A 21,700-nucleotide genomic window follows, 5' to 3' on the forward strand; every position below is an offset into this window, starting at 1 on the left:
TGGACATTTTTATGTCTTTCAGGAGGAAACATTGTCTAAAATCTTACTGTGGGTTTAAAAAAAAAAATACAGGACATAATTTATGAACAGAATATGCAGACATGGACATCAGGACAGTGTACTATTATGCAGCATGTAGCAGTACTGGAGCTTTGCCGTATTAGTTTAAAGCAGCCTGCTCAGTACAAGTGTCCTTTAACAATAGTGGCTGTGTGATTGCTGTTGCAACGCCAGGGCCATACTGCTACATTTTAATTTCTTACCTCCAGCAACGTTGCCACAGTAACACCCAAGTTGTGGCCAGGCCATGCAGGTTTTCAATTGGTCAGTAGCAATCACCACAGCCGTGTTACTCTTCAAAACATATAAACAATGAAATGTGCCTCTTTCAACCACACACAATTCACATTTGATATGATTTCTTCAGCTTACCTCCTGCCTGTCAACAAGGCTAACCTTTCTAAATGTCAGCCTTAATTTGTGCACGATAGAGTTGTGAGATGATTCACAATGAATGTAGATAAACAGCACATTATACAAAAAGCTTTTTGATATTCAGGGAGATCTCTGCTGAGACGATACTTCGATTTTTTTTTTAACCCTCGTCCTACATGGTCACTTTGTGAACACATGCATGACTTTGGTATGGATTATAGATATAATTAGCAGGCAGCAGCCGTCTCATGTGAAACATACACATGGAATATACATGGAAATTGTATATCCTGCCAGCACTAAAAATATTACTTTTGTATTTTGCCCTTGGTCCTAAATAATGTGTGACTGGTCAGTGCTCAATGGTGATATATGGAGCCAAGCCAGACATGTATGATCTCCAGTTCAGTGTCTGACAGAGAATTAAAATCATATTTTAGAATGCACTGAATTGGCTTGTGAATGTTCCGTTTACAAAATAAACTAGGCTATGTGGGTTTTAATGTATGTATAGCTCTGCCTTGTATTCATTTAAAACATACAGGCCAGAGGTGCACAAGGGACAAACGCTTTTGGGATTTTGTACCTTTTAGCTCTTGACAACAGTATTTCATTAGCTCTATCCCACATTGATCTGACATTTGTATAGACTGCAAGTTTATCCTAAAGATTTTCATTTCATTTAAACTAAAACTAAGGTAATTTGTTGCACGTTGTATGCAGACTGGCTCTCCAGGCCTGGAGTTGTGCACCCCTGATATAGGTCTATTTCAGGACAAGCATTTGAAAGCAATTGAAATGACAAGTCCTAAATGCCTATTAACATGATTACTTGCTGATAGTTACATTTGCTTAATTTTTAAGTAATTACTACTAAGTAATTTTAAGTAATGACCACTGCATCCAAAGAAGTTTTAATTATGTATAGAGCTGAGAAGAGTTGCGGCCAAAATATTGCAAACTACATTAGTGGCTTTATCGATCATTTAAAAATATAAGTTATAAATTAAAACAGATCTCAGATTGAGCTTGCACATTAACTATAAAATCCTCACTTACCTAAGGGTTTTAAATTTAAATAAATACATTTTGGAAGGTATGGGTCATAACAATTTTTTTCAATTAATTTATTCATCTTATGTATATAAGATCCACCTCTATACATGTTTATAGCATCACAGTATCATCTAATAATAATTACATATTTTTTTTACAAAACACTTTTTTTTTTTTGCTTGTACAGGTCTCTTGTGACACACATTCCCTTCTGCCCTGTTCTATGCACTCATTTCACCCGTTAAATCCCACCCACTCTACAAACAAAGTTTTGCATCAGGAAATAAATCTTAATACACAATCTGTATTAAATCACCTGCCCCCCATAAATTATAACCGTAGTAAAACATTCAAATAAAAACACAAAACCACAATCTTTCCCCCAACGTAGCAGAGTAGTTATGGATGACAGTGAACTGTTTCTGTAGTCAATTTTGCATCCCTGGTGAACTGAAATACAAGTTTGCCTTAGACCAAGCTCTTCCACAGCCAGCTGTTGGTTTCAAGTGGTTCAATAGGTAAGCGTTTATGTTAAACCCCGACCACTTTTACCTGTCTAATACCAAAACTCACGACCTATGTATAGTCCAACCTGAACACCCCATGTCCGGTCCTTTGTTCCACAGTATAGGGTTACGACAACAATCCGACTTCTACAACCTGTTGTAGAGCTAACTGTTGGTTGATTGTTTGATTAGCAAGTGCATGAAAGCTTGTTCATCCTAGACCACACATTAATAACGGTTTGCATAGTGGAACCATGTAACATTTTCACTGCATTGGTTATCACTAATGCAGCACAACTACAGATAATGACATAAAGTACATCTTCGAAATAATGTACATTATACCAGTATAGACCATTCGAGAGAATAATGAAATAACACAACTGATGGATGTTACTAGAGAAAGAAATCCAAATAGGGATGCATGGTTTTTAGGTAGCCAGTTAGCCAAATCCTTGTTCAACCCGAATGCCTTGTATATGACTATTTTTGATGTTCACATTAAATTGGTTTAAAAAGAAAACTGGTGGATTTATGAAACCTGTCTTCAAAACAGCTTGATATTGATCTGTACACAATAAATAATATTTAAACCAGCCAGCTTTGGTAAACATTCTGTAAGTGCACCTTCAAATCCAGGAAATTCAATAATATGTTTCAGATTAATGTCAGCACCCACATCATACAGTTTCTCGCTAACAGATGCCTGATTCGGTTTTAAGAAACAAACAAGAAATACAAGCACAACATGAGAACTCCTTCAATACGGAGAGCCAGTGAAGGTTTCTTCAGAATATATCGGTGCTGTTTTCACCTAATTGTGTGACAAAAGCACCTTTCATCTCAGAATAAAAAATAAAAAATCTGAAAATAATATAACAAACCCAAGTCTGACGCTGTGTGCTAGCGGGGCCCGATGACATCACGCCTGCAGAGGGATTCAGACTGCAGGGGGAATGATTCATCAGTCAGACTGCAGTGCAACGCAAGTATTTGGCTCACTAGACAGAGGTCGCACAGCCCTGTACAACGGCCCACGTTGAACGCACAGAAGAGCTACCCGAACACATTCCTAAAAGCTGCCTCGCACAACAGCAACCAGACAGCCTAGCCTTCGCTTTCACTCTTTAACGACTCGGTCCAGTGGAAAATTATTCATGCTTTATAGTTAAAAAATGAAAAGGGACATCCCCATTATTGCATAACATATTTCTCATTTTAAAATGTGGTGTATTTAACAAGTCACACACATATATATATATATATATATATATATATATATGTATATACACATACATATATACATATATATAGACACACACACACACATGCATAGTGCAGTGTGTATCAGAGTGTGCTGTTGCTATAATATTATATTTACAATATATATTGCCATGCCTGCTACAGTCAACCTCCAGTATTCAGCTATAGCACAGCTTTAGTACAGCAGCTACAGAAGTTCTCTACTCTAACCTAAAGTACACCACCACATCATTCACTTGGTAATGTTACAAATCTACTTCAAGTACGTTTGTTTGGATCCTTTTTTATCTCTGTGAAACAGACCATTTCCGTTCCATACAACTCGTTATACGCCCCCGATTTATGACGGTGAAACATTTCAACAGCTGAATCCCCAGTGTTTGTTGCTAGAGCGGAGTTTTTGGAACAGCGAACAGTCTTTTGTCTCTTTTCCTAAGGAGAACCAGAATGAGTGCAACAGCACATGGACGCGGCTCCACAGAGAATCTGCAGTCCCACCGTACCCCACAACCTGGATCCTGTCGTGTGGAAGACGTCTCTTATTTCTCCAGAGTCTTTGGAATAATAACGATCTCTTGCAGAAAATCAATAGAATCTCAGTGTGGCTTCCCGCTGTTTGTATTGTCATGCAAGTTCTACTGTAGCAAGAAGACCGTATGACATCGCCAAGGTGACCCCCGATGTTCGGAGCGGCTGTTTGGTCACTGAGATGGTGGAGTCACATGGGGGCTGTGATGAGATGTCATGGGGCCTGACGACCATGCCCCCCCGTGCGAGGGGGGACAGGACTGGGCTCTAAGGGGGTTCACTGCTCCTCAGTGTCAGGGGCGGACAGCATGCCCCTCTCTCTGAGGTGCGACTGCAGCAGGTTGAATATGCTGAGCTGCTGCTCCGGCTGCAGCACCAGTAGCTGCTGCAGCACCTTACTGGGGTTTGGGCCCCTGGAAGACAAACAGTGAAGTGAGATCCGCCCCTGAACAGAGCAGTGATCAGCCAGCTAGCAGCCTCACAGGTACTACACTGCATGAATTTCACTGGGCTCTAGCAAGTAGCATCAATTGAAACAAGGCAATTTTCCACATATAAGCACATATCTAAACTTGGTGGCCCTGCAAGATGACCTTTTATTTATACTCTATACAAAATTAAGGCCTAATGTCACTGGCTGAGATAACTCTGCCACACCAAGAAGTAAGACTTTAGCAAAATATGAACATAAAACCAGAAAGCTATTTCACGGGTACGATTAATTACCTGATGAAGCTTGTTAAGTAAACATGAACAAAAGTGGCCATCAGGTACTGGCAGTCAAAGCGATCGACGATTCCGCCGTGACCAGGGATTGTGCTGGCAAAATCCTACGGAGAAGGAGAGCACGTCACTGCAGCAAGTTTGCACAAAGTCACCGTGGCGGAGGCTGTTTCTGGAGAGGTCCCAAATGGACCGCCCCCAACATTCGGCACACGGAGGGGGGCGTGGGCTTACTTTGATTTTGAAAGCCCTTTTGAATCCGCTGGCAAAGAAGCCCCCGAAAGGACCGATGAGGGAGGCGAAGGTGGACAGAGCGACGCTGTGGATCTGAAACGGGTACATGTTCACCGTTTTCTGTGAAGGACGACAAGACACCCACAGCAACTGTCAGCCATTCAAACTTTCCTGCAATCTTGAAGCATGTAGCCTACCTGGGCATAGATCTATAGCTGAACAACACACTGGCATGGCAGTCCAGGCCTATTATGTACTGTAGGATAATAGGTTTATAGCTGGAGATCTGTGAAGCAGTCAAGCACCTGGACTGTGACAGACAAATATTACTGAAACATTCCACCGCTGGACAGAACCGCACAATCTGATAGCAGCCAATGCCACCATCACAAAATGAACCACACGGCTCGTAATTTAGCTAAGGGAGATGGATGTGTACGGTTCTGTGAGATCAAAAGGCCATGAATCAAACTGTGTGAGGGCCGCAGACGTTACCCATCTCAGGACGTCCTGCACCAGGGCGGGGAGGGTGTACTCGTGCATCACGAACAGCTCCGAGGGCTGGCACTCCACCGCGAACCGGTTTGTCTCGCTGTCATACTCCACCGGACACACAAAATACTGGTACTGGGCCAGGAGGTAGGCAAACTGAAAGCAGGGATACGGGGGATACAATGTGGTTCAGTACATGTATATGTCCCCCAGACTGCAATGAAACCAATAGGAAAACCCATGTATTAGAATATTTAACGAGGAGGAACCAGACAAAGCCCCAGTCACGGTGATGGGAAAGCCCAGACGTGGGTACTGTGCTGTATTTACGGTACGATCATACTCACTATGAATCCAAACACGACGGTGCCAAAGAACCCGCCGATGAAACCTTCCCAGGTTTTCTTTGGAGAGAGCTGCAAGGACACGACCATCATACCTTCAGCAGTTCTCAAGAACTTATGTTTTCTGAACTTCAAGAAGTTGAACATATTTAACTGGTCCTTCATTCTTTTTAGTGGTTTCTGTTGCTACAGGGACAATGCACCCTTATGCAAAGGCACTGATACAGAGTACCTTATAGTAACCTAATGTATTTTCTAATTCTTTTGTTGTAACATACCGTACCTTATCTTCGCACCAGACACAGATTTGTGAATAATACCATTCTTTACATACTGTACATTCTGTTCAAATCAGAGCAGACCCTGTATTGATCGAAGGGCCTTGATTGGTTGGAATTACTTTTTCTCTAGCTTAGTTTGTTCAGTTGGGCCAAAGAGAGAGCTGTGTATATTTGCTGTCACTCTGAAGTAGAATGTATTCCCACTGATTAAATATTTCCTGGACACACAACTATCTGGAAATACTTCCGGTAATCTGTGCACAATCTATTGTTATGAAGAAACATAATGTACAGCAACATTTAAATTACTAGATTAAGTGTATTGAAAGGTCTTGTCCTTACCTTAATCAAGGGTGTTCTTCCAAAGAAGAATCCAAAAAGGTAGGCCATGATGTCATTGCAGATCACAATGGATATTGGAACAATAAACCTAAGCAATAATGAAATAATGAAACACTATGGATTGTATGGCCATTGTACAATGTATTTTTAAAAAGCAAATTAACAACACCTAATTATTAGACCAAGCATGTTTCTTGACGTATACCCCAAGACTTATTTAGCAGTAATCCAGTTTAAGGTCATACATTTTGCCAAAATTTAGCTCAGGGCTAACCAAAATCAGAGTATCTTACAGAGTAGAATATTTAATTCAGACAATACTAGTGTGTTATAAAAATGTGTTCACAGTGCAGTTGAGTAGTTTCTTTACTGTTGCTTTGAAAAGGCACATTACATTTGATCTCTGCTTACCAGATCATTCCTTCAAACAGATTCTGAATGACGAGGTGTGACTGTGTCACCACAATCAGCAGCGTTACATGAGTCCAGGCAAACTGAAACCAAGAACAACACATACTTCTGTAACAATGGAACGGATCTCACTAATTAACTGAAGGTAAAATAATAAAATAACGACTGAGAATGATACAGAAATCATCAGAGCAGCAAGAAAAATGCAACACAGTTAGACAAAGGCGGCAGCTGCCAGTGAACCATAGGGAACACACTAAAACAAATGAGACATAGTAATCCATTCAGAGTCACAATAATTTAAATAAACGTGAATAGTAAAGTACTCAAACTTCTGAAATTATTAGGTAAGAGGGAAGAAATTGCATTAAAGGTTTCTACAACCCATTCAGCAATGTGTAAACTCTATAAATAATAGATTATTTTATGCAAGAAGATTTATTCATTTTCACACAAATCAATGTGGCGTGTCTTAGACCAGGCTATGGGTTCTTTGTGATGAAACCAGTGTGACTTTATCATGTTTTAGGTCATAAGGATGTTGCAAACCTGAGAGCAAATATAAATATCTTTGTTGTGCCATATACTACACAATGTACATACTAGAATGAGTGGGTGGCATACACTATATAGTGTTTGTGATAAGCTTGGGTCCAAAGTCTTTTCTTGCTTTGCCCCCAGTTTGGTGATTGTCAGCATGCAGTTATTTCTGTACGGTTAGTGCTTGTGGTAATTTCATTGATACACACCATGTAAAACTGCAGGCGGTAATGTTTCTTCACTAAACTCAGTACAAACATGCAGAAACCTGCAAAGTGCAACAACAAAAAAACATGCAGTCAGTTTCATTCAGAGGGAACAAAGGGAAGCACAGATCACCCTTTTATGTAATGACTCTGCTCCACGGCATGCTGGCAGTGTGACTGTACTGCCAGCACCTTGGAGCTGCTTGAGACTCAACTGCAGATTCAGCAAGGCCCCAGGCCTGACTCAGTCCACTGCGTCCTTAACCTTGAGCAACACACTGAATTAGAGTGATGATAACTAAACAGGCTCAAATCGGACTTTCAGCTAGGGGTCAGTGCTCTTACATAGGGCAGATTTTATGATTTCTTACTGTCACTAGGCTAAAGCGTTATGGACAGCCAAAATGAGCATCACATACCAAATAATATGCTGTGACAGGAATGCACTTCTTCTGAATGGTGGTTCAGCACATTTGCTGTTATATGATCGAAAATATGTGGTAAAACTGAACTGAACTATCCATTAATAATACAAATTATTACATGAACTGGTCTATAGAGTTCAATCTGCATAACTCTGTGGGCTGAGTTTTCTTACATACTCTGTACTGCTATACTGTTGATCTCAGCATTTTCTGCTTTCAGAACTTTATGTATATATGCTGTAGATTAATCTAAAAGTCCTACTCAAAGCATTAGAACTCTGAAATGCACAGTATTAATGTTTGATCGTGTTTGTACTGTATATTAAAATGGATTATTTAATTAACATGTGGGTTGATAGACCTCTCACTTAATATACATCAGTGCTGCAACAGTGAATATCAAAGCGAATTTTGTGTATCAGTTATAGGATAATTCTGTGTGAAATCTTTAAACAGTCCAAAAATCTCAACCATTTTGATTTAAGCACAGATATCCCAAGTGGGTGAGATTTTAACACAATTATCGACATAAGTCATTGAGAACCAAAATTAATTTCATAACCTTTCTACACATGGGAAAGAAAATATTCCTAATTATTCTGTTATTAATTAAAGGATTTGACCAAAGCAGGCTTTTGATTGGTCTTCTTGTGGCATAACCATACCTATATACAAACCTCAGGGTCAGTAAATAAGCTATCAGCCTTGACACTGATGACCGCAGCTGAGCTCCACTCTATCTGACTACAGATCCAGGCAATAAAGTCAGCGAGCGTGTCTTAGCGCAGTGCACCTTCCCCCCGGTTGCCCTTCCTCACCCGCCAAGTACAGGGCGAAGGAAATGAAGCGGTGGTAGCGCGCCAGGAACTGCAGCGGCTCCTCCCTCTGAACCAAAACGCCAAAGTAGTCCGCCAACGTCTCGCCGTAGAAAAAGTAGTTCACGCAAACGAGAAAGTACCTGCGAGCCAAGACAGAGGCGGTCACCGAGCTGCTTCTCACAGTGGTTTCTTACCGGCACTCCGCAAAGCCATTATGGACAGCCAAGATGAACACGAAATACCAAACAATATGCCGTGACAGGAACTCATATTCACATACAGGAACTCAACCGTCTGTAAATCTCTCAGTGGTTCAGCACATTCACTAGCATATGATCAGAAATACATGCGCTCTAAAATGTTAAAGTAGCCAAACTGGATGTAGACAGTTTCATTATAAGCAGAAGACATATCTGTCTGCCAGTACGGGAGGTACGAGCGTGCATTTCCACGGTGAGCAACGGTCAGGTCAGAGACTGAATTACTGCCCTTACCAGCTCAGCGTCCTGAACCAGGGAAGATCGTAGGAGTGGTAAACCTTGTACCCAATGGTAATAATTTCATGGAAGCACTTGATTTGAACCATCATTACCTAAACAGAAACCAAACCAAAAGGATATTTCAACAGCAAATTAAAACAGGAACTTATTTTAAAAGTTTGAGTAGTTCTATCAGTTTATTTTTTTTTTTTTTTGAGGACAAAAAGTTATTTAATGTTACATTTCTGAAAATGATATGAAATAAAATGTATGATATAAAAGCAAATGTTAGAGTAAAGAGTCAAGACCTCTTCAGATGTTGAAAAGGTACTCCAGCCAAGATGGCTTACCACACCTGAGAGGGTGGTGGAAAGGGGCGACTTTCTACTGAAGATGGGGCACAGACCAGGGTGATTAATATTGCAGTGCCTTTTTGTGAATAGGCACACGTGCCTTTACAGTATGCATATGGGTGTGTGTGTGTGTGTGTACATGTGTATTGAGGAGCATATCCTTTAAGCATTATTGTATGTTTTTGTGTTATTGTGTTTTTTTCTTTTCTCTTTTTTGTACAGGTGAAATAGAATAGAAATAGAATAACAGGACACTGTAGGAAACATACCACTAGTATTAGCACGATAGGTCCTAAATAAATGATAAGGAAGAATCCGCTGATCATTGTCAGTGACAAAATCCCTCGAACCCACCAGTTTTTCCATCTGTAACAGAATGAATACAAAAAGCAAACACAACAGTAAAGCACATACTTGGATCAGGAAAAGGACCTGATACTGATCAACATCTTGATATATGTTGTATGAACACCTGTGTGCATTATTCTTTCACTCAGTTCAATGCATTGAAAATGACTAATTTCTCATTAGCATGACATGATGTACCAAAGTCTTCACTTGCCAATGGCATTACAACACAATAAAGAATTTTACACTTTCTAGAACAGAACTTAACTGAAATTCAGCATGATTCATTCATCAAATTAGGTAGCGAATGATGTTCTGACATTTGCAAGACTTTGCAGCCATTAAAATACAGTTTTCTACCAGAAATAGCAGCAGACAGCCTAATCAATTCAAATAAACTGACATGAATACGAAACATTCTAAGGGTTATCCTTTGCTTCGCCTGCACCCCCATTCTCTCATTCTTTCCCCTGATGCACAGAAAATGAATAGACAAATCTATTTAGCCATGATTATCTGAGCTAAGCAGATTACGTAAGCCCACTTTATGCCTAAAGCTGAATGTTTGTTAAAAAAATAAAACCATTTAACATCTAAACAGCATGATGTGTATGAGGTCACATCCTCTGCAAAACATCAAAAAAGCATTTGTCAAAAAACTCGCTGCAGCCAACACTCCACAACCTAGTTAAACAATCTAGGGGGAAAAAACAGGCTACCCAACAGTCCAACAAATGTTATTAGGATATATACCAAATGAGATTTATGTTTATTTAAGATGTACATTATACACATTAAAATTTGTGAAGACCATTGTGGTAAGATTTAATTTTGGTCACATCTTTGGTCACCACAATGCATAAGTGCGGCATTTTTCTCATTCAGCTAGCACTAAACTAATGCAACTAATGCAACACTGTGCTAGCACTAGACTAATGCAACTAATGCAACACTGTGCTAGCACTAAACTAATGCAACTAATGCAACACTGTGCTAGCACTAAACTAATGCAACTAATGCAACACTGTGCTAGCACTAGACTAATGCAACTAATGCAACACTGTGCTAGCACTAGACTAATGCAACTAATGCAACACTCTGGCTAGTACTACTAGACTAATGCAACTAATGCAACACTCTGCTAGAATACTAACCGTTTCAGAGACTGCTCACCTGGAGGACAGTCCTTCCAAAGCTTTGTTGAGGCATTTTGGAGTGTTGTCTACCGATGGTGGCACATCTGGGGTTTCTGCTTTGGAGCCTACCTCTCCATCTCCCTCTCCCTCTGCCTCTCCAGGCAGGCCCAGTCTGTCCTCTCCATCTGTCTCCTGCACACACACAAATCTTTAGTTTTAGAGCTTCATATAGTTAGGAAGGAAAAAAAAAAAAAAGTTAAAGCAAGTAAAATTCACAATATGCCTACTTTTTTCCTGATAATACTATTCTGTCCTACCACTAAAAATACATTGATCATGCTAACAAACAAAAGTGGCCACAACTGAGGTCACAACTCATTCATTACATTACAGGCATTGGGCAGACGCTCTTATCCAGAGCGACTTACACAACTTTTGCATAGCATTTACACTGAATCCATTTATACAGCTGGATATATACTGAAGCAATGCAGGTTAAGTACCTTGCTCAAGGGTATAATGGCAGTGTCCTACCCAGGAATTGAACCTGTGATCTTTAGAACCAGTTCCTTACCCATTATACTACACTGCTATGTGAATTCATGATTCATGATTCCCCAGCCGGGTTAATGAACTGACAGAAGCTCTTGAAGAAATTTAGTCAGAATGAGAATGGCCTTAATTGCAGTGAGTCAGATCAAGCCAATCTGAATTTTCAAATGAAAGCGAGAGGATGTCAGATGTGAAAACTTGGCTGCAGTCTTGCCACGATGAAGGATTTACCCTGATATAGGCTATGCCTATACAGTCAAAACGTCAGGGTTTACTGTGAAAGTGGTCAGCATTATCACAGAAGTGTACACTGAACTGTGAAGCCAATAAAAGTCTGTTCTGACTTTTTCACACCAGAATGGGTTGTTCAGACACAGATGCATCCCCCCTTTAAGCCAAATGACCATTAGCCTAGATGGTCATGCAGTCTTCAGAAGTTCAAGTCAAAAATACATTGTTGGCTCACCAGACACCTATGATGGTCTACAGTGACCAAAGTGTTTGTTGTTTACTTTTTACACTTTAAAATGTAGTCTAATAAACGGAGCATTAGCCTATATTTTTCCCTAAATCGCATGGGAACAACAGCTGATTGTAATTCAATGCAGCCCTGTACTGTCTGTGAAATCAGTATCAGAGCTGATTCTTCCAACACTAAAAATAAAATAAAATAAATCACATCACAGCTATAACTGCCTTTGGTTATGTCTTTCCTTAATTCTACATCACACAAATGTCTGGGTTCTATATGGTGTCAAACTAAGTGAATTTTTAATGCTGGACACAAATTCCCCTAAAGATACTACTGAACGTAACTGAACTGAACAGTCTGGCAAAGAAGGAATAGGCCTATGGGTGGTGTGAAAGCCCTCCTCTGTTCCAGGGATGAGCAAATCCAGAGCTGGACTTCTTAATCGGTTACCGTTTAACACCTAACAAGAAGGAGGTCAAGTTCCCTTCCAGGCAACAGCTCCACTGAAGCAGAAAGGCATGACCCCAGGTAACCAGGAAACATGACAAGCCAGTAATGAGTAATGGCCTCCTACTCTCACATAATAGATCTTTAAAATGACTGTCCCACATGCAGAGGGAAGACTGTTACACAGTGATTGGCTAACAAATGTTCTCTCCCTCTCCACCTTAGCTAATGTGTAGTGAGCGTTCTGGCACAAAATGGCTGCCCAGGTGGGTGCTACACATTGGTGGTGGGTGAGGTAAGTTCCCACTCATCACTGTAAAGTACTTTGAGGGTTCGGAAAAGTGTTATACAAATGCAATAGTTCATTCATTCATTCATTCAAAAACTTTTGATCTGGCCCAGACCCCTGTCAATGCTAAGATAACCCTTTCATACAAAAGCGATATACTAATTATTTATTATTTATTTTATTTTCTTTCAAAATAATGAAAACATTGATGAATAACAGCCATATAATGCGTTACCAAGTGTCTCAAAGATTTAGGCTTAGGCTACTTCTTGCTCCTTGCGTACATCACATCAGACTGGTGCTAAAAAAAAATCAGGTGAGCTGGAGGTTATAGCAGCCATTGCTGTGGAGGCAATAACGCCAGACAGAACAGCACAGATTAATCTGAGATAGGGCCTACAGCAACTGTCCAGAATTTCATTCATTCATCAACATTCAGCTTTTCCAGCACAACAGGAGCTGCTGACACTCGTGTCTATTTCTCAGACATCAGCAGTTGCAGTGACCCAGCTGTTCGGCTTCACTACAACTGCACGTCTGCCTCAGCTATTGCTGTGTGTCATGAACACGTTTTTCCAGTGCAGAACTTCACAGCTTCGAAGCATCAGAGCTTCAGGGCTCCTGGAATGCACGGGGTGGGTGGCATCTGGGTACAATGCCGTGGAGAAGAAGAGTTTGGTGATCCTGCATGGTCATGGTTTGAGTATTTAAGCAAAGCTATTTTTGAACCACGGGGCTGTTCTAGCTGGGCACACATGTTGGGAGATCCAGCTTTGAGCCATGCTTGAAGAAGTTGTTGACCTAATTCTGAAACTGTTTCCTTTCAGGGTTTCCTTTCCCAAAAACGTACTAAACGTGGAGCGAAGGTGCGATATAAAATTATACGAGATAAAAGCCCTCAATCCACCACTATAATTAGTGAGTGATACTAAGGTGATTGAAGGTAGGCCTACATTCCTGAAAAAGAAGGGGCAACCTGTGTCAGATTGGGTTCATATTCATGAGCATTACAGAGGTAATCTACTCTTGGGTTTCAGGCTAATGAGGAAGCAACACCTATGAAGCCAATTCTAATGAAATTCTGTAGTGTCTTGTCAATGTCAAAGACCTTCACAGTGTGTGTAATTTCCATAGAGGTTCAGCCCATGGAAATGCTGGATTTAAATGATGATGAGTCTGAGAGCATGATTGGATGACTCATTCAACTCATTTGCACCCTAACCCCTTCCCCCAACACACACGCACACACACATGCAAGCATAGGTTGATCCTGGTCCGGTATTGCTATCTGTACTGAACTGTTGTCTGTTTTCTCAGCCCACACGGCAACCAGCAGAAGACGCCTCTGTTGAGAGTGGACTCATTTTAGCTAATCTTTAAGAGAAAGAGTCCAGTTAAAATCACTGCCATGTAAAACATATAGCACACCAGAAGTCAAGGATCATTTTCATAAGAAAATACAAATGCATTCACTTGTCGTGTGGTGTCAGTTGGGGACACAGTGTGGGGTCAGCTTAATTACCATACTTAAATTCAGCCATTTAAACTTGCTTAGACAAGGCAAAGCAGCTGGCGAAGTCTCCAACAAACGACATGCAATTCTGACACTCAAATCTAGAATCACAGCTTCAGTGTTGTGGCACTGTCATCCAGAGCCTGCCTTATGTGTCATGTGGAAGACTGAGTTTTTATTTAAAAGCTCAATAGCTGAGAACAGGGCTACACAGACAAAGGTAGGCCTATTAAATAATACTCTACCTTTAATTCTGAGTAATCCTGGAAAGATTCTGCTCATCATAACATCACTGGAATCTATGATTCACATCATATAGTGTGAATATTGGATCCAATCAATATTTTGGATCCTACTGTATTACTCACATGATGCCTCTCAAACAAGATATTTAACTTTGACTCACATTGAGTTTGCATAGATATAACAACAAATAATTCCCAACTCCTTTTTCACCTTGCATGTCAATAGGTGACAGTTTAAAGCAGCAACATTCACTGAACAGAAGTGATTTGCTGACCTGCTGAGGGACTTGGTAGATAATTGGGATTTTTTCACCAACATACAACAACCAGGCCTTTTACAAATGTAAGCATCAGTAATAACCATGCATGCCATGAAGTAGCCTATGTCAAGTGAAAACCCAGGGAAGCATTTTTCAGTACAAGAAAACACAGCTTTCTCTCCCTGTGGCTGAAAGCATCACAACCTTGAAAAACCAGGGGATAAAACAGCCACTCCAGGTAATCAAATGCTTGCTTACTTACTTCAGACAGCAGTAATCCCTACAGAGAACAAGGATGAGGTAAGCATCGCTTGGGCCTGTCCCACACCACCATTACTCTTATACGCAATAACTGTCTAATAAACACTAGCGACCACAATTAACCATCTGTGGGGTGTGCATCATGCACAGCCGGCTTGATTATACAGTAGAGTGGATGCAGCCTTGCAGCTCAGAAGGCCATTTAAATGCTTTGCTTCTGTGGCAAAAAAAGGCCTATAATTAGGAATTCTAACTTGTGCAGCAGCGCTCTGAACTTGGCTGATGACAGCCAAAGCTATGCAGGATGGACTTTGGATGCCATTTAGCCCTAGTAAGCTGCTGGAACCAAGCAACAAAATCCACTGTGCAAAGGATAAGATAGCACAATGCATTGTGTGTTTCTGGGCAGAGAGAAAGAGAGCTTATGTTCAGCAGGCCAGGCTTTGTAAAGAGCATGGTGGACAGACCACTCTCTCCCTCTCTCTCTCAGAAAGATATCTGGTTACATCAAAAGGATTGTACATATAAAAAGCAGCCTGATCAATTCAGAATTATGAATAGTATAAATTTATGGACAATGTAAAAAATGTTTTCCCTTAATTTACATATGTTGGAGGTAAAGAAGCCATTGACTGCAAAAACATCCCCTAGAAAAATAAGAATAATAATTAAAAAATAAAAATTAAAAAAAAAACAGTAAAATGAGCATCTACCGGCATTGTAACAACAAGGAACTGCTTGCTGTTGTTTCTGTAATGTCAGCTGCATCTAGCCTATACTTCGGTAACTGGCTTGAGCAAAAAATCCCACATCTTTGTTGGGGTTCAGATGATGTCAGGTTAAACTCAGGAAGTGAAAGAGACACTTTGCCTTCATGGTCATGACCAACAAAAACGGCAGAAACAGACCTCACATCCTGAACCATGGCTATTAACTAAACAAACAGAAGATAACACAATATCCCAATCATGACAGTACAATATATAAAAAACATCATAACAATGGACAAAAAACAGATCTATTGTAATAAAATGAAGGACAATTTGCTAATTTATTATGATGCAGCAGTAGCACCAACAGGGTAGGCCTGTTGACAATGCTCAAATTTCCACATTTCACGCGCCACATTTACTTTGCCAATTATCAACACGATTAGCATGTTAGCTTACTTTAAGGTGACTACCGTTTGAGCTCAAACGTCAATACCAGTGAGTTCAATTATCATGGTAGCTTGTTTATGTAGCTCCCTTGTGCACTCAGGTCCCATTGAATTGAATGCTCAAAGTCTTCCCAGGAAGTCTGAAATCCCATGATACTATTTTAAGAGCTGTGATTTGGCGCTTTGTGCACTGAGAGAATTGGGTTTCTGTTGAGTCCCTGACGTTACAGGACCTCTGCTTGTCTGTATATTTCAGTTAATTCCAGTCCACTTATTTTCACATAGCGTACCATGTGAAATGCATTCACTTGTCGTGTGGTGTCAGTTGGGGACACAGTGTGGGGTCAGCTTAATTCATTTAGGGTAAGACCAATTAATTTGGCTGGCGATTCAGATAACATGGATAGTTCCACTTCACAATAACCATTTAGCCGAAGATCAATGTGATCAGGTTAAATCCATTTGAACGTCAAAAATAAAGGCTAAACCTGCCCAGCCAGTTTGTAAAAGCATTTAAAAGGGAATCGAGGAAGTAAAAGGTGGTAGACAACTATCTGTCTGGTACCTTTGCAAAAAGATGAATTATTGTAAATGGAGGAGAAAACACAACTGAGATTGCAGCCACATTGCAAACAGTAAATCTGAACTATTATTAAAATCTTAGTTCTATTACTTTTTGCTAAATAAGACAATATTTCCAATGAGGCAAGACTGTTTAACTCATCTGAAGATTTGCCAATGGGGTAAGATAATTTCACTTGTCAAGCAAACAGTAACTCAAAACAAGCTATAAAAAAGATTAAAGTCTCATTACATTGTTAAAACTTTTGTTAAGACACTTTTTTGCACTGCAGAATTTATCCTACTGTACTGTGCGCCCTTCTTAATAGATCATGTGTAATATGACGTGGCAACTACTTTTTGAACTATGCACCATGAACAGTACAATTTAGACATCATTGGTAGCCTTGAGAAGTAGCTAACTTTCAGACATAATTATTTTGTCAAAATTTCCTCATACAACCTAAAACTATCAAGTATTTTTTGGAAGATAATGCATAGACAGTGGCATGGAGAATATTACTTTAGCTATTCAGTAAGCAAATCCATTAACTAGACTCTGTGAAGACATCAATGCACACACACACACACAAACACACGCACGCACACACACACGTTTGTGAGTTCTGCACCATTTTAATGGGTCCACCATTAAGGTACCGCCAGTTTTTAACAGGGAGAATGTGTGATGTGATTGGTTGCGCCAACATAAACTCAGCTACAGTACACAGCATATCTATTCCTGCACTGATGTAGTGAAAGAACATGGATGTGTTGCCATGGTTGGATTTTAGCTTAGTCTTGTGTAACCACAAAGTCAGAATTTGCTATGAGTTTATCTCATTGTGCACACTTGGGGAAAATGTCCAGGCACATTTGAATACATTACATTACATTATAGGCATTTAGCAGACGCTCTTATCCAGAGCGACGTACAACAAGTGCATAGGTTCATGATGTAGAGGTGCAAAAGAAACACTAGAGTGAAGTAAGGATCGTAGTGTCAGAAGTGACCACATCGATCAGGACTCCAACCCTGTAGAGTAAGCTTGCTCAGCAAGCAAGAATCCTACCAAGTACAAACTAGCACTGGAAATCACCTAATCATACAAAAACAATCCTGCCAGATACACTAACAATCAAATTATCCTAGCTAGGTACAGTGAGCTGAACTATAGGCTAGGGAGGTGTGGGGAGAGGTGCAGCCTGAAGAGATGAGTCTTCAGTCTGCGTTTGAAAGTGGTGAGATTCTCTGCTGTTCTGACCATCACGGGGAGGTCATTCCACCAGCGAGGGGCCAGGACAGACAGCAGACGGGAGCGGGAAGTGCAGACGCGAAGAGGGGGAGGTGCCAAGCGTCCAGAGGTGGCAGAACGGAGGGGTCTGGCTGGTGTGTAGGGTCTGATGATCCTCTGAATGTACCCTGGTGCTGACCCCTTAGCTGCCTGGTATGCAAGCACTAAGGACTTAAATTTGATGCGAGCCATAACAGGCAGCCAGTGGAGGTCAGTGAGCAGGGGGGTGACATGGGGGGGTGACATGGGAATGTCTGGGGAGGTTGTAGACCAGAATACAAATGTATCACTGGTTTTAATCATACCCAAACATATCCAAAGTTATGAGAAAAGCAAGCTTCATTCACCAACACTAGTTTTTAATTGAGTTGGTACCCAATCAGAACTGTTTTGTAGATGCTGTCAGAATTATCAGATGTGGACACTTGTCAGTTGTGGTTACAGTAATACAAACCTTTTTTTTAAATCATGAATTTGGAAGAGTTAAAAACATTTGTGGAGAGCCTCTGTTTTCAAATACAAGGATCAGGAATGACAAACATATCTAAACAAGATAACCATCAATGGGACGATAACACATAGCATGGCCCATCGTGATTAGTCGTTGTGAGTAAGTTACGCCTTTAGGCACATGTTTATTGAATTCGCAAATTCCTTATTTGGAACCGAAGGGAGGGGCAACCTTTGTACTCTCGATTGTCACACAGTACAACCTGTCTAGGAAACCAGTCAAACAACATTTCAAAACAAGAACTGAATGCTCCTTTTAAATGTACGCTTTTAAATGTAAAAAACGTAACTATGGCAGGCTAAGTAAATGTCTTGTTCTACGCTAAATACATTTATTTGCCAAATTAATACTTTTGGTGATGAAGGCTGCCACTCTAGTCTTGTCTCACTCTAAAAACCAATGGAATGCAATATTTTGAGAAGCTACCTGGAGGTACGCTGTTACTTCCTTGTTCGCATATCTAACCGGACGATTTGTCCTAATGTAGGCTATTTCTTTTTTTTCTTTTAACCGAGAAAGGCATATATTTATGCACACGGCTGTATTCACTCGCCAAAATGAAAGCAGATTACGGTAATTCAGGATTAGTTGCAGTCTATATATTTCACACTTAACTGGCAACATCGCTATTTTTGCCAGATGAGCCACTAAAGACTAATCTTATAAAAATCTAATTTAGTGTTACAACTGTCAATGAAGTTGGCTAGCTTTAAAAAATAAAACAGTGGTTTTTAGCAGCGAATAATAAAAAAAATCGTAAAATGCCAAATACCTGAGAAACACAATGTTTTGGGCTAGACTAGCTACCAACAGCACTGCAGTGTCCGCGCACTGGACTGCTCGGCACAACTGAGCGTTTGACAAGCTCACTTGCTAGCTCATTAGCTAGTTAGCTAACCCCCAGAAGATGTAAAACTCATCCTTTCAAAAACGAATTATACTTGTTTAAAATGACAAAAGACACTTTATCCCAGAGCGTACAGTACGCATATATCCTTATTTTACCTTGTCAATGATGTTTTCTGTACTGTCAAGGTCCCCGCCTCTTCCTCGCTTTCTGAGCTCAGTCATTTCTCCGTAGCTAGCTAGCTAGCTGGGAAGCTAGCTATAATAATTCCGCGCACGGCACAAGCCCCAGAAAAGAGCAGTTTGTGATTAATAACAGCCGTAGTACTCCGGCTAGCTAACTGGTAACATTAAAATGCTGACAGAGCATTGAATATCGCGGCTTGAACGGTTGCACAGAACTGTCAAGAGCACAATACTTTCAGCTGCCCACTGAGAGGAATGCGTGCGTTTGTGTTTATAACCGCAAGAGCAGCTCAGCCTGCAGGGTCAGTGCTGCAGAATCTCGCTGCTCCCCCCCCTCTCTCTCTCTCTCTCTCTCTCTCTCTCTCTCTCTCTCTCTCTCTCTCTCTCTCTCTCTCTCTCTCTCTCTCTCTCTCTCTCTCTCTCTCTCTCTCTCTCTCTCTCTCCTCTCTCTCTCTCTCTCTCTCTCTCTTCTCTCTCCTCTCTCTCTCTCTCTCTCTCTCTCTCTCTCTCTCTCTCTCTCTCATCACCCACACACACACACACTCTTATGACGCAATTGCTTATAGTTCAACCTTGCCCAGGCGAGCTCTGCAGTGACCGACCCCCGAAGCAACACTTGACTATTCATATGCTGAAATGCTGTTGTAGTAAATACCATAGTGTCAGTACAGGCTAGCAAATTCTCCTCCAGAAAACAGCAGTCATTCTTAACTACTTCAGAGTCAGACAGGTAGGGTAAGCGTGTTGGCATGAGTTTGATTTCATTTTCAATGAGCTGTATGCTAGATTCCTAAATACAATTGTAATTTAAAGTTTTGATGCTATGCAGCACGTATTTTGTTTAATTCAACTTAGTTGCCTATTATTTCTGTTGTTGAAGCCATGCTTCTGTATAACTAGTTGGTTGTTGAAATTATTCTCAAGGTCTTGGAGGACAGACTAACAGTTCATAAATGGTAGAAGGGGAACCTCTCATACTTCATCAGAGAAAGTTTCTAGTTGTACTACAGTTTTCCTGAAATGAAAGTGACAGAGTGTGTCACATGAACATGGTAGAACACGTTCAGAACATACTACCTGGTTGTTTCGCTTATAGGCCTACTTCTTACTGTGAATATTCATGTAAAAGTGTTTAAAAATGTAGGTCACGTTGAAGTAATACAAATTCTCAATTATGTGAATTCACAAAGTCCCATCTAAACTGCCTGACAAATATTTGTGTATTCAACCCTTTGTGATAAAGTAGCAAATGAAAAGAAGACAAATGCTAAACTACAGTTTACACAGTTGATTTCCATGATATAATGTAGAATGTGTTCATAAAATGTAGATCGCTGTGTTCATTTCTGAAATGCCACATCATTTCTTAAAATGACAATAAAATAAACCAGTTTAGTTTCTGTTCGATCTCAGGGAAATCTGAAGGTCATATTTAGTGCATTCTGTTTATGATTCATTATTTTGTAAAGTTGCCAAAACAACATCCAATTGCGGAAATGGGGGAGGTGGGGGTGGGGGGGTGGGAAGTGACTAATTTACCATGAGCCGAGTGGGTTCCACCGTGAGTCCATAAAACACCCTTTCTGTTGTTCCTGGCACAATAATTAGCACCAGCGTTCCCAGGCTAGCTTCTGTCGTGATCCTTTGGCAATTACGTTTATCTGTGATATCCAGCGCACTCAGTTAAAAGAATTGTGCAATGATTAAATAAATTTAAAAAAAACACAATAACAACAAATGCAAAATATTAAAGAATAAACAATAAATGATAAATGATCAACATTTGTCATAGAGTGCCTGATGTCACCATCCATCTCAATAATCGTCTCACTGACTGGTTATGTTGTGAAACTACAGTACCAGTTATGACTGGATGGTGACAAAGCACACCACACCCTTCATAGATAGTGTTTCCAACGTTCACTGAATTCATTTTAATGACAGTAGTGATACTGAGGATGATAATGCGAACAAATTGTTCTGTATAATTAAATGTTGTCTTGTGAAAAGCTTTGATTTTTAAAATGGGTTTCCATGTTGCATAATATGTAATAAATGGGCAACTTGACAACAAATACAACAAAATACATCACATTTTAATAACCCCTACCCTCACTGTTACGTTGTTACACATTTTGTGATTCATGTTTATTCAGGGAATTTATATCTACTCAATGGGTTCT

General features: G+C 40.3%; 1 protein-coding gene across 2 annotated transcripts; it reads right to left on the reverse strand.

Annotated features, from left to right (window-relative positions):
• Nucleotides 1–1,547: 1,547 nt before the first annotated feature.
• LOC135239473 (phosphatidate cytidylyltransferase 1-like) lies at nucleotides 1,548–19,840 on the reverse strand. 2 transcript variants are annotated; one of them, XM_064308146.1, is made up of 13 exons: nucleotides 19,491–19,840; nucleotides 10,958–11,112; nucleotides 9,706–9,802; nucleotides 9,099–9,196; nucleotides 8,605–8,744; nucleotides 7,365–7,423; nucleotides 6,616–6,698; nucleotides 6,205–6,292; nucleotides 5,585–5,653; nucleotides 5,241–5,393; nucleotides 4,746–4,865; nucleotides 4,515–4,618; nucleotides 1,548–4,201 (listed from the first exon to the last, which is right to left on the reverse strand). In XM_064308146.1, exons 1-13 carry the CDS (start codon nucleotides 19,554–19,556, stop codon nucleotides 4,066–4,068), a joined length of 1,368 nt encoding a protein of 455 aa, XP_064164216.1. In that variant the 5' UTR covers nucleotides 19,557–19,840; the 3' UTR covers nucleotides 1,548–4,065. The 2 variants fall into 2 exon arrangements, with proteins under 2 accessions (XP_064164216.1, XP_064164217.1); XM_064308147.1 differs by lacking the exon at nucleotides 19,491–19,840 and having other exon boundaries at nucleotides 10,939–11,074.
• Between the last annotated feature and the right edge of the window lie 1,860 nt (nucleotides 19,841–21,700).

The sequence above is a fragment of the Anguilla rostrata genome, chromosome 14 (assembly GCF_018555375.3).
Source record: "Anguilla rostrata isolate EN2019 chromosome 14, ASM1855537v3, whole genome shotgun sequence".
Taxonomy (NCBI): Eukaryota; Metazoa; Chordata; class Actinopteri; order Anguilliformes; family Anguillidae; genus Anguilla; species Anguilla rostrata.